General features: G+C 39.5%; 1 protein-coding gene across 1 annotated transcript in view; it reads right to left on the bottom strand.

Moving 5' to 3' along the window:
* The window catches only part of Pappa2 (pappalysin 2), a 234,881-nt gene that overhangs the window by 75,444 nt on the left and 140,225 nt on the right, over positions 1 to 19,212 (bottom strand). The window contains exons 14-15 of the mRNA XM_005071329.4: positions 4,287 to 4,458; positions 711 to 888 (exon numbers count right to left, since the gene is read on the bottom strand). Of these exons, the coding sequence (XP_005071386.1) occupies positions 711 to 888; positions 4,287 to 4,458 (350 nt within the window). The remainder of the gene's footprint in view (positions 1 to 710; positions 889 to 4,286; positions 4,459 to 19,212) is intronic.

The raw sequence follows: 19,212 nt of genomic DNA, 5'->3' as shown, positions 1-19,212 counted from the left end.
TATCAAATAGATTCTAGCTATCCCCCTATCAGGCAGATAAGGAAATGGGGTCTGCCCAAAGCAGAGTCTGGGTTTGGATACAGTGTTCTGAGCTTTAATACCATACCACATGACTCTCTGTAATCTGGTTTCTCCAAATGTAACCTAGGACTGCCAGCATTAGCATCATTAGCCTGCCAACCTACTAAACCACAACTCAGAGTAAGGCTGAAGAATCTGCATAGGCAATGGATCATTGTGTGACATAATGAAGACTGGGAAATATAGATAAAGAGCACAGTGTGGTGGTCAGCACCTCTTCATCTCAAGTAGCCAAACAGCCAGAGATACATTGTGTAACATTGTTCTCCTAATTTACAAAATAAGATGTATCTAATGCAGAATGTGTGTATTTAAACTTAATAATGTGTACCTTGGTTGTTAATATTATCAGAACAGTTATGCTGATTGGCCTTATTCTGGGAATTCATATAAAAACAAGAAACAAAGACTAAGTTTCATTCAGTATTAGTGACACCCTAATCTAGGACATCTCTACATGTTTCAGGAACAAAACAGTGATATCTGAGGGGATTTTGTGTTATTGGAAGAAGGTATCAGAGAAGAGCAATTTTGAAGCATATACGGGTGAAAAATAGTACAAATATACCCCGAAAGAGTGAGGGAATGGAGGGAGCTGACATTCAGTTCCCTCGTGGGCCAGACAATACCTTGGAGCTTGGCTGGTGGGACACATGAAATGGAACAGCGTTTCTGAAAGTCAGTGCCCTCCAAGCAGGAGAAATTTGCATAATTCACCAATGACGAGTCTGGGACACCACAGTCAATGCGCACGCAGCTCACATCCTTGTCCCAGTGGCCAGAGGAACAAGTGAGGAGAATCCCTTTCTAGAAACAGAGAATTTACTTCTGTCAAAGTCACATATAACGGTTATTAGATTTGCTTCCTGGCCTTAGAAGAGTCCTAGTGGTCATTTGTGCAACCTTTCTGCTTTTGATCTTTCCTATGACTCACTGTTTAGGAGATGCTGATTAAGGGAGCCCGTTTGTACCAAGGAGTCACTGCTCTTCCAAGCTTCATCTTCAGGCTGCCCTGTCCTTGCTCTGACCTATCTATTTTCAGTTCAACCTTCCCTGGTCCCAGAATCTCAAGCCTCCTACTGGTGCTTGAATGCCTGCTCTGGGACCTGGAGGCAGAGTAGAGATGACAGAGGAAAGGAAGCCCTAAGTGCTTATCTCCCTGTCCCCTCCAGAAGGAATGGTTGTAGACTGACTCATTCAGTAACTATCTGTGGAAGAACAGATAGAGCTGTTGTTCCACAGAGCCAACCTTTTATGTTTAAGGGTAAGAGCAGAGCTCCATCACTCTGGACTATTGCAAATCACATGGCACACACTTAAATCCTGCCTACATATTTTTAAGAACTCTGCTTATAAACTTCTCTTAAATTACCTACTTTGAAGCTAGGTCTGTGAATTTGATCTTAACTGGGCTAGAGAGTGAGATCTCTCTCAAAAACTCAAAGTAAAAGATATAAGAAATAAGAGGTAGCACTTAGCATATCATGTCTATCAAATTTCATAACTGATAGAATACTTTCAGTACATTGTTTAACTTTCATACTCAAAGCAATCCTTTCCCATTTGAATACAAATATTAAAACACATGAATGAATGTTGACTAGATTAGCTGAGTACCATGCAAATAAGTTACTTGTCATCTACTTCCTACTGGCACCCTTATTAACAAACATACTAATAATGCTATTAAAAATAATTACCTGGGTCCAGAACAATACCTAAGAGAGTTAATAAACACAGGTGCTTCTATCCAACCTATGGTAAATGGGAGTGAGTCTAGCTATATTCTCAAACTTTCCATTTTAATGGGTAAGCGTACATTGCCATTATGTAAGTGAGAAAATGTGCATGGAGTACCTAGAAGGCCTGGCCCTGAACTGAACAAGGTGGTTTCTGGCAGCTAAAAATAGAGCAAATCACTGAAACAGTGACTAAGAAAACAATAGGAAGAAAAGGAAGTTGTCAGATGCTAACAATATATTTTATATTTGGCCTAAAATAGCCCTACAGTCTTCTCTAATCATTAGAGAGAATACAGCATAAAGAATATAAATTAGAAATATGAGAAATAAAAAAATTCCAGAAGAAAGCAATAACTCTAGAGAAATGAAAGTCTGTCACCAGGTATTCATGAGTATGAAGCACAGTACCCAAGGAGCCAGGAAGAGGGACGGTCACCCTCAGGCAGAAAGAACTTGAGATGGATACAGGACTTGAAAGATCATCAGGACTTTTGAACTGCTCAGGGGAGGTGGGAGAAGAAGGTATCCAGCCAGGCCTGAGATGAGCAGGCACTTAGTGACTGTGAAACTCATGGCTCATTTAGGAAAAACAAGTATCTGACTATGGGGGAAAAGATCAAAGACAGACCAAAGAGTTTCTATGATGAAATTGCAGGTCATCCCATCAGGTGACCACACTGGCACACAAGCCAAAGGTTCAATGACTGCTGAAGTCACCTATCACCCCTGACACTACATCTTAGCTTAGTGCTTTTCTCTGCTTCCCAGTGTGTCCCTGTTGCCAGCCAGAAGGATCCAAGTCAAAGCCAGACACGTTTTTTCTATTTAGCTTCAGTTCTCATGTCAACAGAAAGCAAATATCCCCACTGTCTTGTGATCATGAGCTGGGGATTGTACAATTTCCTGCATGGGGCCAGAGTCGGGTAACAGTGGCTGGTCAACTGCAGGGCGCCATTGCTTACTTCACCATGTGTTTGGCAAATGTGACCTGCCATCCTCTTTCTAACCAGGTTCTTCTCACACTTAGCACAGTTGGGAGGTCTGGTTCAAACTGCAGCAAACCACTAATCATTTAAAGACTGTCTCTAAACTCCATGTGTAATGCCTGGATTTTCTCTTGGCTTTTTTGTGTACTGCCCATTTTGTTTTAGATGCAACTTTAATGCTCAACAAACATAGCCTTTCTTCTCTGCTCTTCTTAACAAACCACATACATGAATTTAGTCCCTAACTTGTTGTGTTATTTCTACTGTGTTTTCAGCATGAAGAATCTTTGCCTGAGTTAAGCACAGGTGATAGATCTTTCTAGATCAGAAATTTGATACCTCAATCTTCATTAAAGCTGTTTCTGTCTAGGTGATTTAATGAAACTTTCTCAAACTGAAAACTGTATCTTTAAATTCTGACCATGCCTAAGAAAGTGAAATCTATCCATAGGTTCTCAAACTGTTAAGAAACCAAATGGCTCAAAACTGAAGCATTTCTATTTCTCAAACAATTAATGCAAAGCTAGCAATGGTGCGCCTATTCTTTTCCCATGATCGTGCATGTTTCTGGCTCTCTCTCCAGGCATAATTACAGTTGACCTTGTGTATACTTCCACTCTCTCACAGTGTGATCTTGTTTCCCAGTGGTTTGTTTGCGCTTAAAATTGCCCTGTCCAGTGCTGTAAGCTTTCTCAAGAGGAAATGAGAAATAAGCCCCTAGTTAGAGAGAGGTTATCTTGTTCTTAATACAAGAAGCTTGTAACTAGAGCAGCCAATGCCTATTATTACACTAGAAGATTGTAATAAGGCTCATCAACTATTGCAGTAACTCAACAAGTTCAATACTTCTGTTTGGGATATGTATAATGTAGAAATGAATTTAAAGGGATTATTTCATTCTGGTTATTCTTACTGTTGTATACCTAAAAGATAATGGAGACAAAATGTTTGCCTAGATCTGTCTCTTAAATGACGCTCTTAACTAATACATTCATCTGCCCCTAGGTTACCCCAAATCCTGGAAATGGTACAGTTGAAATTTGGGGTGGGGTATATAAAAATAGGGAAAATTCAGTACCATGATACAACCCATGCCTTGACTGTAGATTTAATTTTTTGTGTGCAATTTGGTTATATTCCCCTGTGAACCTCAGACAAGTTGACAGCGGTCTATTTCTCTGTGACTTATGAACATATCTACTTTGAGATATTCTCAATGTTAAGAAGACAAATCAAGGAAATATTGAATAAACACTCATATCTACTGCCCACACAGTATGTTAATACCTTAGGAAATCAGAGTTTTATATGTGTAGACACTTTGAACTTTGGTACCACCATGTTTCCCTTTCTTTCCTAGAGACCATAGTTTTCACTCCTGAAGATTTAAAAACACCCACCCTTCCCAGTCTAGTGAGAGAGAGAAGATAGATAGCTTCAGAAACTCACTCCTTCTGATTGTCAGCTTCCAACTCACCTGCATGGTCCTGAGGTACTGCCCACTGCTGGTCTGAAGAACATACCCCCTTTGACAAGTGATAGCACACTTCATGTGACCTGGGCCACTGGAGGTACAATTTACCATGTCTGCATGATCAAGTAGCAATGGTGTACATCTTCCCTGTTCTCCACATGGTCGTTGGGCACAGCTAAGGGTGACAGAAATGGAAGCATCTTAGGGAAAGCCTAAATGGCAGCAATATACATTTCTGAACAATACTCCTAAAGTTCAGAAAGATATTCTTCACAGCTTCCTGAGAACTGTGAGGCATGATAAACTTAAACCATGACAGCTAACTTTCTGTGGCCCTTCCAGGAGAAGCAGTGATGATGGGACGAGGTTCCCAGATGTTCTAGATCAGTGAATGACACTTGAAATATTAAACAATATTTCTAGGTTCCAAACAGTCAGAATAGGCCCAGGACAAATTTCAAAAATAGATCCAAGATATTCCTGATTTCATCAGGCATTGGCCCTTTAGATAGCTGATCACAAGGAAGTTCCAGAGTTCCTATGTGGAAAGTCGAGTATTATTGAGTATCTGAGATCATAGACTAGTTGATATGAAAATATTTTGACTATTGGCACATACCTCTGAAGGGGGCACAGGCTAAGGAAACCTACCAGTATGAATATAATCGCTATCACTTGCCAGACATTGTGCTGGGGACTTTCAGAGATATCTTCTTAGCAGAGAATTGCTTCTTGGACCAGTAGGGAGAGATATACATAAATGCCCCAAGGTTCAAGGAGATTATAAAGCTTGGACTACAATAGCAACAATGAGTTGGCAGTAGAATACCAAGAGTGTAGACTCCAGACACATCGGAAACACAGAGTTTAACTAAAACATTAGCACTAGACTTTAGTTCTTGTCCCACCATTTAATACTTGCATAATATGGAGTGAGTAATTAGCATCCTGATGTTTCAATCCTTTCCCTCATTGGATAAGATTTACACTTCTCTTTACAAAGTTGATGTTGTCCCCAGGTTAATCCCTTTTCTGTCCTGCTGCCTAAGAGCCAACCCCATGTCAGTTTCTGTTTACTATTAGGCTCCCTTCTTTTTCATTTCTCTCACTTTCACACTTTTTTCAGTTTAATGAAATTTCTAAAAGGGTTTCCTACTCCAAGAAGCAACCCTCCCCATTTTATTTCTTCCTTCAAATCTCTTAGTAAAAGTATAAAAATAACTCCCTTCTAATAATTAGTGTATTTGATCTTGTTATGTATGCATTTTCTTGTTCTTAAAGCAGTTTAGGCATTCATTTACCCACAAGACAATTATTATCTGATTATGTCCTTAATCTCACAACTGGAGTATGACCTTCTTGAAAAGAGATATTTTTTCTTGCCCAATTTTAAATCGCCATGTTTTTGGCCAATAAAACTTGCTTAACTAAAATTTTTCCTATTTCAGATAGCAAAGTTAGTCAAAGTTGCTAAAATGGAAAATGTGTTAAATAACATAAAAGAAAATTATTCTCCAATGATTCAATCATCCTGCTCCAATCATTCATTCCCTCAATAAACACTAAGTGTAATAGTGCCCAAGACCTCAGCATAACTGATGCAACTAGAGAGGAACCATTCTGACCAGCATTTAGACCCTTAACACCTGTTTAAATGGGGACAAAGATCCATCAAATCCATAATGACAGGATCTAAAAAAGTTCCTAAATATACCAATCTCACTTTGTAACTAAAATAGTTTCCCTCCTCACTAACTTTTCTTGTTAACAAAAGTGTGTCAGCTAGGATATGGGTTTTTTTGTATATAAAAGACAAAGAATGGTGAATCTATGGGCTCCATGATCTGAGCAATTTCCCCATGCAGTTACCAGCTGGTAAAACAGACTTTCTATTCGGCAGAGTATCTGTGTGTCTGTGCTCGAGCGGAATCATCTTACAAGAAAAGGACATATTCTTTGCAAGAGGTTGGACTGAGAACCAGTGATTTAACAAAGACAGTGCCTTTAAGGAACTCAGTCTAGTGAGAGAGACTACCAACATATTGTCTTATTTTGATATTTTTGCCAGTGGTGAAATCATTAAAGACAGTAGCTATCACTCATCATCAATAATGTGCTCTACTTGTCCTTGGTTTCTATTAGTGGTTCATGACTTTACCAAATAATTAGACAACAGCACAAGAATGTAGAAAATGAAGTGCTATCAAGTATGTACACAGTTCCTACTGTAATTGATCCTTGGTTTAAAAAGAAGTAGCTTGTAAGAAGGTGGATTTGATCTGACTGTGATAAATGGATGTCACTGATGGATGGTATTTAAACACTATTCCAGTGACACTCTCATTTCTTTTGTGCATGTGCAAGAGGTAGAGGGTGGAAGAAATGGAGATGCATGATGTGATGGAATCTTTTTAACTGTCTTATCCCATAGTTATTCTCTATGATTATGTAACATCCACACAGCCCAATGACAGAAAGGAGAAATAAAAGCTGAGGAAAGCAGGACTGTTAATGAGTCAGGACGGATTCTCCAAATCTGTTTTTGACCAAAGGGCATGCAATATAAGGAATGAGGCTGTCTCTGAGTCTTTACCCAACATCTGGATACGGTAGTCAAAACCTGACTATCCGTAGGATGAAAACATCCTTTATGATACCAAGGAACTTTAAATCCATGAAATGCTACATGTTACTCATCTCCAAACCACTGTATCTTCTTCAGTGTGTATGAAAGAGCACATGCTATTTACGGTAACTTTATCCAATGCATCCACATCATCATAAAAAATAAGCACATGCTGAGACAGGACCGAAAGTGAGCACTGTGCATGAGCTTCTTTCCATCATTATGGCCGGGACTACATTTATTGTTGGTATTATAAGCATCTATCTAACACCACGAGTGTATCCAGTATTGACAGCAGAACAGAACACAAGACAAAGAGAACACAAAAGAGAAAGGTGTCATGAAGTAAGGCCACAACTGGGGGTGGAGTGTGGGGGAGCAAACCCAAACCTGTTTATGAAGTGAGAAATGGTTTTGTGGCAGCTGCTACAAATTATTTCACTAGCTTACATTTCCATTTACTTCCTTTTAAAAGAATTTGTTTTATGAGGACGGTGTTTGTCAGGTCGTTAGCTTCTGATGGCATCTGGTACCAATTGTGGACTTGTCTCCCTTGCACCCCAAACCCTCTTTGGTGTTTCTTTTCCACTACAAACATTGCCTCCTGAGTGAATTTGTTGTGTTCGCTATTATCACACCTTGTTACACTTTCCTTTCTCCTCATGTGACCTCACTTCTCATAGATGAAGACAGTGCTAATAGCTCAAATAGTTCATCTTAAAAATTCTCAAATGCTTTCTTCTGTTGAAGGTGGCAAAAATGATGCTGTGCAGTGTAGTGAGGGCAGGAAGGGAAGAGAAGATATTTATCTTGGTTTGACATACAAGGAAACTAAAGTTGTTTGGAGACTGGCTAACAGCCACACATGGAGTCAGAGGAAAATCCTCATCTCCTAGACTTCCCTCCTAGGCCAATTTAGATCATGGGGTCTAGGTATGAGGCTGTTTTCCTTCTGTTTTCTGTCTAATCAGGAAAGAGCAGCATTGGTTAAATGAACCAATGAGTTCTTACCAGGGTAATAGAAGGGATGCATAGAATATTTATTAGTTTGTTTGAGTTTTGAAGAGTAATTTTTTTCAAAAGGTGGTAAATTAAGGCAGCAATGTTGTTTGCTAGGGTGCAGTTTCCAAAATTCCCTACGTGTGTTTCCTTTTGGCAACATCTCCCTTCTCTCGCATCTACTTCTTCAGATCACTCTGTATACCTCACCACAGTGTCTTCTCAGGCAGGGACATGATAAGATCAGACAAATGTAACTCACAAAACTTTAGGTCAAAGGATTGAATTTTTCATGTTTGAATTTCAAATCAGTGAGTCCTTAGAAATCACAAAATGCACATGGCCACCTACCCAATATTCTAGCTTTATTTTATTGTTTTTTCTCTCCATTTTCTGAAAAGGAACAACATCTTTCTTTTGATTCTCATTCCAAAAACTATTATGTTGAAGGGGCTTAAACAAAGACTTTGTATTCAGGAATCCATGTTAAAAATCATCTTAACTCAGGCTATCTTCTTGTTGTACAGAGTTACTCCACACTCAGTCCTAACAATCTCCCACAATATGGTTTCTTCTCAGTTGACTGGACATGCAAATGATGCCCAGAGATGAGAAACCCCTGCTATCATGATGCAATAAAAGAAGGACCCTCTGCTCTATGATACAGGCTCTCAATCATAGCTGTATCACAGGCTCACTTCAATAACTTTTAAAACATGTATATTTCCAGCCCTTATCACCTGAGGGATTTGTATTGTTCCAGTGGTGTGATGCAAGTATTTGTGATAATTTTTAACTTTCAAATGGTCTTACTCAGTAACCCAGGCAAGACTTGACTTAAAATCTTTATAAACATCCTGCCTCTTCATCTCTATGTCACCATAAGCAGCTGGTTCAAAGTTTTTACCACTCACCTGGAGTGGATCTTATCCCAGTAATGGTCTGGATAGATATAGCCTGACAGAAATATCAATATTCTAGAGACCTAGAGTATATGAAAGCAAACTGACTCCAAAAGGAGATAGATTTCACTGCTGAATCATTATGTTTTAATGTGTTAAACCCAAATTATCACACAGAAGCTTTAGAGTAGGCTCAAAGCATAACATATTCTCTAGTTCTGACAAAACTTTGAATACATTTGAAGCGGGGAAAATAAATCATGTGCTACTCATTATGAATTCATGGCTCCTTCAGAGTTTATCATTACATTGATTTGACCTTAAGGAATGACTAAGATTTGGAAGGGCTAAATAAATGTCCCGAGAAGTTACTTCTGAAGTTTAATAAACAAAACACAGGGAAATGGAGCAATGTGAAGAAAGCACAGGAGAATCATGATTTCCCCCGACACTGTGAGGTGAGAACAACACTCGGTATGTCTGGATCTCTTCCATTCTGACCAGCAGACTTAGAAAAATCTGTGTTTAAAGAAATCAACATCTGTTCCTGAAGACAGCTTTAGAAGGAAGCTTTTCTAGTGGTGAGGGACAAACAGTTTGAGCTTGAAACCAGAGGCTAGCCATCATTCTCTGGAGGCAGAGTAACCAGGCCCATGGCCAAGCTTGCCATGAGCTGCATCCTGTAGGATGCCAAAGCAGATACTGCTTGTTAGCTTTTCAGTTCTTGAGGGCATGGCAGGGATGCTGTCCTAGTTTCTGGCCAGGTTCACATTGTGAAAGCCAGGTAGTTCTTGGTAAATTAGCAAGTCATAGCTGTTCTCCCCACAGCTGCCACACAGCACTGGTTCAAAGTCCTACTGAGGTTCTGCCTCAACTTCAAAGAGTCAGTCAGAATCAGCACAGAAACCCCAGCTTCCTCATGTTGAGTTGAGGGAAGTTTGTGTGCTAATTGTGGGATGACATATACCAACTCCTGTAGAGGAACTAGGCTTTGCTGAAACTGACATGGATCTGAAAGACAAATCAATACAAATCCCTCATTGTAGAGATGGGGCAACTGAACTCAAAAGGAATGCTGTGATATTCCAGGACTTCCTGAAGCCTTAATATTATAATAGAATAAAGAAGCAGTAATTAATATTTGCCAAAACTCAAAATCAGGGTGACCTCAGTTCTGGATGCTGGGGCATCCAAAAGAGTCAGACCACAATGTTTCTCTTTTCCTAGGATCAATATGGAGAGAAACTGTCTGACATCTATATCACACACTTCAAGAGAGAGCCTTGAATGATAGATGCCATCTAGGTTCTGGGCTTGTTTTGCCCTGCTGACATCTGTGACCTTGGGTAAGTCTCTTAACCATTCTGGCTTTCCGTCAGCAAATTTGTAAAATAACAGGGTTGAAATAGGTTCCACCAAAGACCCTGCCAGGTTTAGCATGGTATTTAATTTCACAGATGAGGTGATGGTGGTATTGGGGTGGGAGTCCAGAAAACTCAGGAACAGACAGGATGTGGTGGGGAATGCAAGAGCAAGCTTGTCATAATTTTTCTTGCCCAGAACAAATCTTGTGCTTAAGTCCCACTTTTAAAGATGTTTAGTTAAATAACCTATGGCAATGCCTTTATCCAAGAAATGGCACTATTGATTAAAGAGCAATCCCAGACACTCCCTAGAGGAATTCTTTTAAGGTTAAATAGTAAGAGAGGTTCAGATGCCCCTCCACTCTATTTTATTGAAATAAGAGGGTGTAAGCCAAGAAGGAATGTATGCTTGGGTTTTGGCAGCAAACACAAGTAGAGTGTATGGAAAGGATTGGTAGAGACAGAGTCTTCATTCATCTGCCCACTACCATCTGCAAAAACAAATGTAACAATAGCAGCCATTCTTAGAGAGTATGTGGCTTCCCAACCTGTGTCCTTCTCACCTCTGGCTTCATTTGTTTTGGGGGACAGGAACCCAGTTAAATACAGAATATAATTCTAACAGCCTTCTTGGGGAAAACTACTTCTGCCACTTTGAAGTGTTTTATGGAAGGATCATACCAACTGGAGAGGGGAAATCGATTCGAGTTCCTGGTCCCTGAAGATTCTCTTCTGAGCAAAACAGAAATCTTGGTAGTGGTTCTACTTATTCCACCACATGACAGAAAAATGGCTAGTTACTGCACTCAGTAGACTTCTCCCATTCCTGCATTCTGAGAAAGAGAAGTCTGTCTGTGACCCTTTAAGTCTCAACACTAACTTTGGCTCTCCATTTCAGTGTGCTAGTCCCGCCAGGCCGAGTCATTGCTTCCTAGAATGTGACCTATTTGTAAGATTAGAAGTAGACTCCGGTGGCCCCAGCACTTGGTAATTCATTTTATTCATTTCTAATTCTGGGCACAGATTTTACCATGTCTGGCCGTAACACCAGAAGTCCCATCCAAATGCCCCTGTCCTTCTAAAGAGAAACAGATTTGCATCAAACAGCCAAAAGTGCTCCCTTTCAAAAGCCCTGTCTCACCAAGTTTCAAAATTCATGATTTTCATGTGGATTATAAAATATGAAGAAAACCAAAGAAAGAGTCAAAATAATCTAATTAGTGACAAACATGCAGATGGCATCATAGCACCTGCCCGTCTGAAATACCACAGGATATCTAACTGCACCCCTAGCAATTTCCAAAGGCTATAGCTCTCTCTACATGAGGCATTTCTTAATGAGGAATGATTAACTGGACCTCTGCAAGTGATTGCTTTGTTGATGCCTTCCCTGCCCACAATCCTCACTTGGATAGCAATTAAACTATCAACCTAGGAGTGACAGCCATCCAACCATGCTCATAGGCTGAGCTTGGGAATTGTGACACATGTGAAACTAAGTGAGGAACAACTACTGACCATGTCACTACTAGAAAGGAATCTACAAGGCAAGAGGACACTAACAGCTCAACTTGGCTGTGATCTATGTAGATGCTATGGGCAAATAGAGGTCCACTGCCTTGAATGGGTCCTCAATAAGAAACAGAACACAAAACACCTGCTGAGAACTTCAGAACTCCTGCTCTTCCACATCTACACCTTCTAGATTCTACAGCAGAAGCTTCCTATGTAATCTCAGAACTTGATGGGTTTTTGTTGATATCACATTTGTACTTTTATTTTCTGTTTTTTTCTCTTTAGAACTGTTGAGCTTTGCACTATTAATAACTCACTTGTTTGTGGAGGAAAGAAAGAATGGGGTGGTCCTGAAATCATTGAGTGAAGCTAGATGATGCAGTCCAACATAAAAGGCCTGGGTCTACACATTGGATTTGCTGCCACTTCCACATTCAAACTGTCTATACCTCTATGACTATGGCTGAGCAAAACTCCACACAGGGCCAAAGGATCATTCTAACCAGAGCTTATGCACAAATGCGTCAACAGTGCCTGCCTATTTGGCAGGCTGGAAAAGCCTACAAAACTCTAGAAATGTTGGCTTGTTTTTACTCCCTGAACTTTTTCCACAGCTGCCATGAAAATAAACCATACTAACAAAACTAGTGCTGAGGCATTGGTGACATTTTCAATTCATACCCCTTTTCCCACACTCTTTTTATTTTTTTCATCTTTCAGCAAAACTTACAAATGACTACACTAAAGGATGTTACATCATGGCTCTGCTCAACATTTTACATTAGCGAGGTCTGTAGATGAATCGATGTTCTATAAAACATGTTCACTTCTGATACATAGTTGTTTTCTATTTTAAAGAGATCTTTGGGGGTTGTCAGGACTTCATGGTAATAATTCCTAATGGCAGACTCTTAAACACCATGATGAGCCACTACAAATTTTGTTTCAAAGGCACTGCTTTGAAGTCAAGCTATTCTTGGTGTTTTTACCCAGCTCTGGACTCCCTTTCCTACAACATACATGCAGATCAGATCCTAGCTTTCCATTGAAAGTTGCCACCTAAATTATCCTTAGAAAATACCCCACTAACAATAATCTCATACATAGTTGCACTTTAATTTTAATAAAAGCTACTCAAAAATAGTCTTAACTATATGCTAAGAAGCTCCCAAATGGGAACTATGTACATGACCTTCTACTTTCTTCTCTGCAGTTCCATTAGACAAGACAGTCAAGACTCAAATAGTTTGCTGTGGCTCCCAGTACAAACTGTTGTCCACCCAGCCATTTTTCATTGTCTAGGGGACCAAGAATCTTCTCTAGTTGGTTCTCATCCTTCCCTCTTATTTTATGGGCAAATCATTCTGGGAAAAGAAAGTTGGGCAAGAAATCTAGGGAACAATTGAGCGGATATAATTCTTTCTTTGCTCAAAAGAAACTGGGCAGAAACAAAAACAAATTCAATGTTAATTTGCTAAACTGCTTTGGGGAAGAAGATAATCAAATGAGTAGAAATGTAATACATATTTCATTTCTATAGTGCCTTTCCCAGCAGTAAAGGAGATCATTTCCCATCACCCTGGAGCATTAAAAGGGAAGCCTCTGCTAAAACTAAAAGATGAGGAGCCAAGGAATAAGCAAACAATTTAGCTTCAGCCCCCCAACCCCCAAGCAAAGGGGGAAAGAGGATCCTGCTGTTCCATGCAGCTATCAAGAGGAGGGAATATGCAGTTTCTGCAGAGATGAGCAGAAGGACAGGCACAGTGAGGTATTGGGATCAGATACAGTCTAAGGAGAAAGGACAAAGGTTGGCATTTCAAATCTCAGTACCAAATAATTGAAAGACAGTAGAGACTGATAGAAAACACCAGTGATGGTTCCAGGGAACAAGGACGCATGAAGCAGCATGACAAATAATAAGATAGAGTGCTCCTGTTAAGACTGGAAAACTAAGTAATAGTGGAGAGACTACATTAATAGCCCCTACCTGATGAAAAGTTGGATGACTACCTTATATGACATCCTAGAACCTTCATCCACTGACTGATGGAAGCAGAGACAGATACTCAGAGTAAAACACTGAAATGACCCCCTGTAACCCAGTGACAGAGATGGAGGAGTGATGAGCAAAGGGATCAAGACCGTGCTAGTGAAACCCACAAAGACAGCTGACCAGACAAGGGGGGAGCTCTTGAACCCCAGACTGATGGCTAAGAGGCCAACAGGGGACTGATCCAGACTCCATGAATGTAGTATCAGTGAAGAGTTCACAGAAATCTTTGGGGCCTTAGGTAGTAGATTAGTGGCATACAAATGAACTTTGGGAGCCCATTCCACATGGAGGGATGTTCTCTCAGCGTGGACACAGGCCTAGGTCCTGCCCTGGATGAAATGACAGACTCTGGAGATCCCCCCAAGGACGGCCTCACGCTCCCTGGGGAATGATGTGAAGGGTTAGAGAGGCTGGTGGAGGGACAAGGGGGGAGGGAGCTGGGATTGACATTTGAAGCATGCAGACAATACCAAAAGGTACAAGACTACACAGAGGTAATTAAGGGGGCTCATGTAGTATATGTGTACATTAACTAGTGGGTTTCTAGTTAGATCCCAAGGCAATCAAGCAAAATCAAATATGTATTATCCCTTCATTAATCTTTTCTTTGAAACTATCTGATTCTCAAGAGATTGTAGAATGTCCAGACCTAAATAGATTTATGTGCCATGTCTCCTCCTCCCAAGATTCAGAATCATTGAAGAAGAGAGGGTGGAATGAATTTAGGAACCAGAGGTGGTGAGGAACTACAGGCAAACAGTTTCTTCTGGATACAATAGGCAGGTGCACACATGAAAACACAGAAGTTGTGATAGCACACACAAGACATACATATATACACATACACACATATACACACATATATACATATGTATGCAAGTCAAATACAGAACAAATCTCAGCATAGAGATGGAAGTTGAGCATGAAGTCTCACCAGTAGTCAAGGAACTATTGTCAACTGTTAGCTTCTGGGAGAGGGAGAGAAAGGTTTCTATATGAGTATAGTCTCCAGTACATTGACCATACTCCAGCAGAAGGCCACATAGCCAAGAATATTGAGGCAGCACGACTTGGTCTTAATAGGGTTTAAAACACAAGGACATGAAGTTGGGTGGATAGGGAAGAGGCAATTGATCTAGAAGGGGTTAGGGTGGGGAATGAATATGATCAAAATACATATGGAATTCAAAAAACAATAAGATACTTTTCTGAAAAATCTGATTCTCTTTGTTACATAAGAATGCTTAAGAAAGTGTTACAAGGTTACAGATTGTGTAAATGTATATGAGCATCTTCACATTAAATATACAATGCTTAGATATTTGACTCTAATTTACATGTACATATAAACATAAAATGTTTTAACATAGAATATAAATTTACAGTATAAAAACGTAACCTTGAGGCAGGATCATACACCTGTATAATGTGTACATTATTTCTTTGACTTAAATGTTTTATGTTCAACTCCAGTTTGCTTTAATTAAAAAATATCGATTTATAGTAAAAGGAAAATGGAAAGGGAGACAATCTAGGGATGATATTGGTCTTTCAAACAATATTTATTATTGATTAAAAACTAATAGATATGTTTACAAAATTAAACATATGTTTAGACATATGATCAAGAAATTGCCTGCCTTGGCAAGTACACAAAGGAGTTAATGACTTATAGTCACGCAAAAGCATGCTATAGTATTTATAGCAGCTTCCTTCATAACTGCTGACACTTGGAAGCAAATCAGATGCCCTTCAACTGTCCCACAGGAATAAGTTGGGGAGGCCATCCAATGCCCTTCTCTGGCCTCCAAGCACTCACACAGGCATATGCACCTGTCTCCCCCACCCATGCATACATTCGCATAATACACACACACACACACACACACACACACACACAAATTAATTAAAATGTTTAAAAAGAATAATTCTCAGCATAAACTACAGCATCTGGGTGATGATACTGTGGCAGTTGGAGTTCATCAGTTGTAACAACTGAATGATTCTGATGATAGCTGTGGATAATGGGGAATAGTACACCTGTGTGGGTCTAGGGCCATATTGGAAACCTTTGCACAATCCTTTCAACTTTGTAATGAACCTAAAACTAATCTAAAATAATATCCTTTAATATTATCAATACTCTTCTGAAAGGCAAAGTTACTTAAACTGTTAAATCATTTTAAAATTAGTTTTATAGTTCAGTGCACATTGCATTAACCTTTTCTGAAAGACTGCTTTGCATAAATGTGAAGCACTCTCATCCATCATTTGAAAAGAATAAAAACAAAGATATAATTTAAAAAATGACCAAAAACTTTTATATGTTTGGATTTTTAGATAACTTCATTATTTTCCAGGGGTTGTGTAGGAGGGTAGGGGGCTGACATCACTGATTCAATTTCACTTGATGAGTATGCTAGCACTCTCATTCAAGCCACAGAGAAGGTGGCTCTGGAGCAGATTGAGAATCAGAGAGAAATGAGCTTGTAAATAAACCCTGGACAGGGGTCATTTATAAAATAGATCTGTTGTTATCAGCCAGCAGAGTTGAAATATACCACTGAGTGGGCAGCTCAGACAATCCACCTACCCTCCAGCAACTAGGGAATTTGTATGGCAAGAACTTTCTTTTCAAGTCACTACTCTTCCAAAATGGTTACTCTTCTCTTCCTGCATGCTAATTCTGCATGCAGCTCTGTGGCTTAAACAGTTCAATGGGCAGAAATTGCATGGCCTTCATATGTGGCTCTGTCAGGATGTTCAACACGTGCATGCTTATAATTCTAGCACCTATGAACACATTTACATAGCCAAGGTTACTCCTATTGTGGGTGTTGTTCCTGCCTTCTGGATCCATGCTCTTGTGGTGGCATCTCACCAGGACTAGTGTCTTTCTTCTAACTACCCAACAAGATGCCATTTCTGTTATTATGTCAGTATAGTTGGGATGCCCCCACATGTGTGTGTATCTCTGTCTCTCTGTCTCTCTGTCTCTCTCTGTCTCTCTGTCTGTGTGTGTGTGTGTGTGTGTGTGCATGTGCACATGCACATTACATGAAATGAACTTTCAGGTGTGCTCACCTGTGTGTGTATATGTGTATGCATGGGGAGGTGTGGGGTAATTTCGGATTTTGGTTGTCAACCTCTATCATTCTCTGCCCATTGCCTTAAGACAGATTCTTTCTTGAACCAGAAACTTGCCATTTTGTCCATGCTGACTGTCCAAGAAACTCTTGAGATCCACCTCTAATGTCTCTACTTGTAATGTTGAGGTTGCAGGCACATGAAACCATACCTGACATTTTACATGGGTACTGGGGATTCAAACTCAGGTCCTCGTGATTGCAATGTAAGCTCTCTTATTCACTCGACCATCTCTCAAGTCCTTTAAGGTCTTATTATTGACAGATTTTCTCACATTAGTTTTGAAGAAACAGATGCCAAATATGAGCTGCCCCGTGTGGTATCACACATGATGTATGACCTTGTGACAAAGAAGTAGATCACACAGAGGCCCCTATCTTACAGTACTCTGGAATCAACTGTCAACTATGTGAAGCATTGGTATCACCTTCCCTGTTAAGTCTACTGATAACAACCTACTGCTGGCTGATATCCCATCATAGCCTCAAAGAGCCATTGTGTGGGCATAGTCTAGACATCTAATTCACAGAAACTATGAGGTTAACAATGCGCTAGTATAAATTGTGGTAGGAATACCTTAGAGGGCAATGGAAAACTGACACATAAACTGGGCTGTTGAAGCTACACTTTCTCTTCCCAGATTTCCTGTACATTTTATAGCATATAATGAGGTATTCTTTCTCAGATTTTCTTTTTTAGAAGGTAAATTCTTTTTGCTTGGGCTAGAATGCTATAGGGCCTGGGTCAAAACTTCTCTTTTCCCAGTAACCTATGATTCCCAGAATATTGTCTGTAAAATTTCCTTGATCTGGGTTATGCAGTCACTAAACTTCTTCCAAATCCCAAAGTACCTTTATACCATCCTCTTTAGTGGCCTGGTCAACCAAACATTTCCAACTACCTGCTTTGCATGAAGCCATCATTGACATTACACCACTTCCTCAAAATAATACTCTAGTTAAGTCAATGCATCCAAAGCATTGGATTGTTCTGAGGCCCATGGAATTCCAGTTACACTAATACACTTTGAAGGAGGGTGGCAGGTTTCTTGAAAATTAGTAGAAATAATTGTCATTCCTCTCAGTAAATCTTTCCTTATTAGACATGAAATTTATAGATCCTAGCCTTAGCTTTGCTGATCTGAAATATACTTCAATCTGCAATGGAAAATGATTTCTGGAACATTTGGACATGCAAAATATCTTTGTACAGTCACACATGAATACACATATATATCTCCCAGAATGAACACACACACACCTGAATGCACCATAAAAAGAATTCAATGTACAGATTGATTCACATTAAGCTTTTCAGAAAGTTGTTTGAAGTGAAGTAGAAATTCTTCTTTTAATTGGAGTATAATAGACACACACATACATGGGTCCATTGTGTCAGTCCCAACCTATTATACAAAAAATTCCAGTTTCTAAAATGATAAAAAAGGATCAAAACATAACTATCTGTTTATCCATTACTTATCTATCTATCATTCATATGCTGGATAGACAAGAAAGACAAAAAATAACTCATTTGAAAAATATAAAGACCTGATTCAATTTTACAATGAATACTTACTCTAGATAAGTGATAGTTTAAGAGAAATCTCAGTGCTATCATTTTATCAGTGTCTATTACTTGTTTTTTCATCTCACTCAGAATGTACACTTTTTTGAAACAGTGTTTCTCTGTGTAGTCTCAGCTATCATGTAACTCACTCTGTAGACCAAGCTGACCTCAAACCTTGAGATTCACCTGCCTCTGACTCCTAAATACTGGGATTAAAGGCATGTGCCACCAACTCCAGGTTGAGAATATGTACTTTTTTTGAGACAGGGTTTCTCTGTATTGTTTTAGAGGCTGTCCTGGAACTGGTTCTGTAGACCAGGCTGGCCTCGAACTCACAGAGATCTGCCTGCCTCTGCCTCCCGAGTGCTGGATTAAAGGCATGCACCACCAACAACCAGCAAGAATATGTACTTTTAATACTAAATAAGTTAGTGAGGTTTAATCCTTTATATTAGCCTTGGATTTACATTGAAAATATCAAAAGATTAAAATGTTTCTAGTTAGTTCAAACTACTTAGAAGTTACATAGAAAATGGTGATCATATTAAAGTCAAGAACCTAAAGGGAATTTTGTCTCAAATGAAAAGTAGAGAGGTTTGGTTTTGCTTTGTGGTTCTTTGACACACCCTTTTCTGTTAATTGATACTGTATCAGTGCTCAGTTTCAAACTGGTGCTTCATTGCCCTACTTTGTGATACCAGAGCTAGACTGTGAAAATTCTCTTTTGTTAGAAAGCCTGACATGATGTTTTCTT

Source organism: Mesocricetus auratus, unplaced genomic scaffold (assembly GCF_017639785.1).
Source record: "Mesocricetus auratus isolate SY011 unplaced genomic scaffold, BCM_Maur_2.0 Super-Scaffold_100676, whole genome shotgun sequence".
Classification (NCBI taxonomy): domain Eukaryota; kingdom Metazoa; phylum Chordata; class Mammalia; order Rodentia; family Cricetidae; genus Mesocricetus; species Mesocricetus auratus.
The sequence above is the reverse complement of the archived record's forward strand: the minus strand, read 5'-3'. Positions and strand labels throughout refer to the sequence as shown.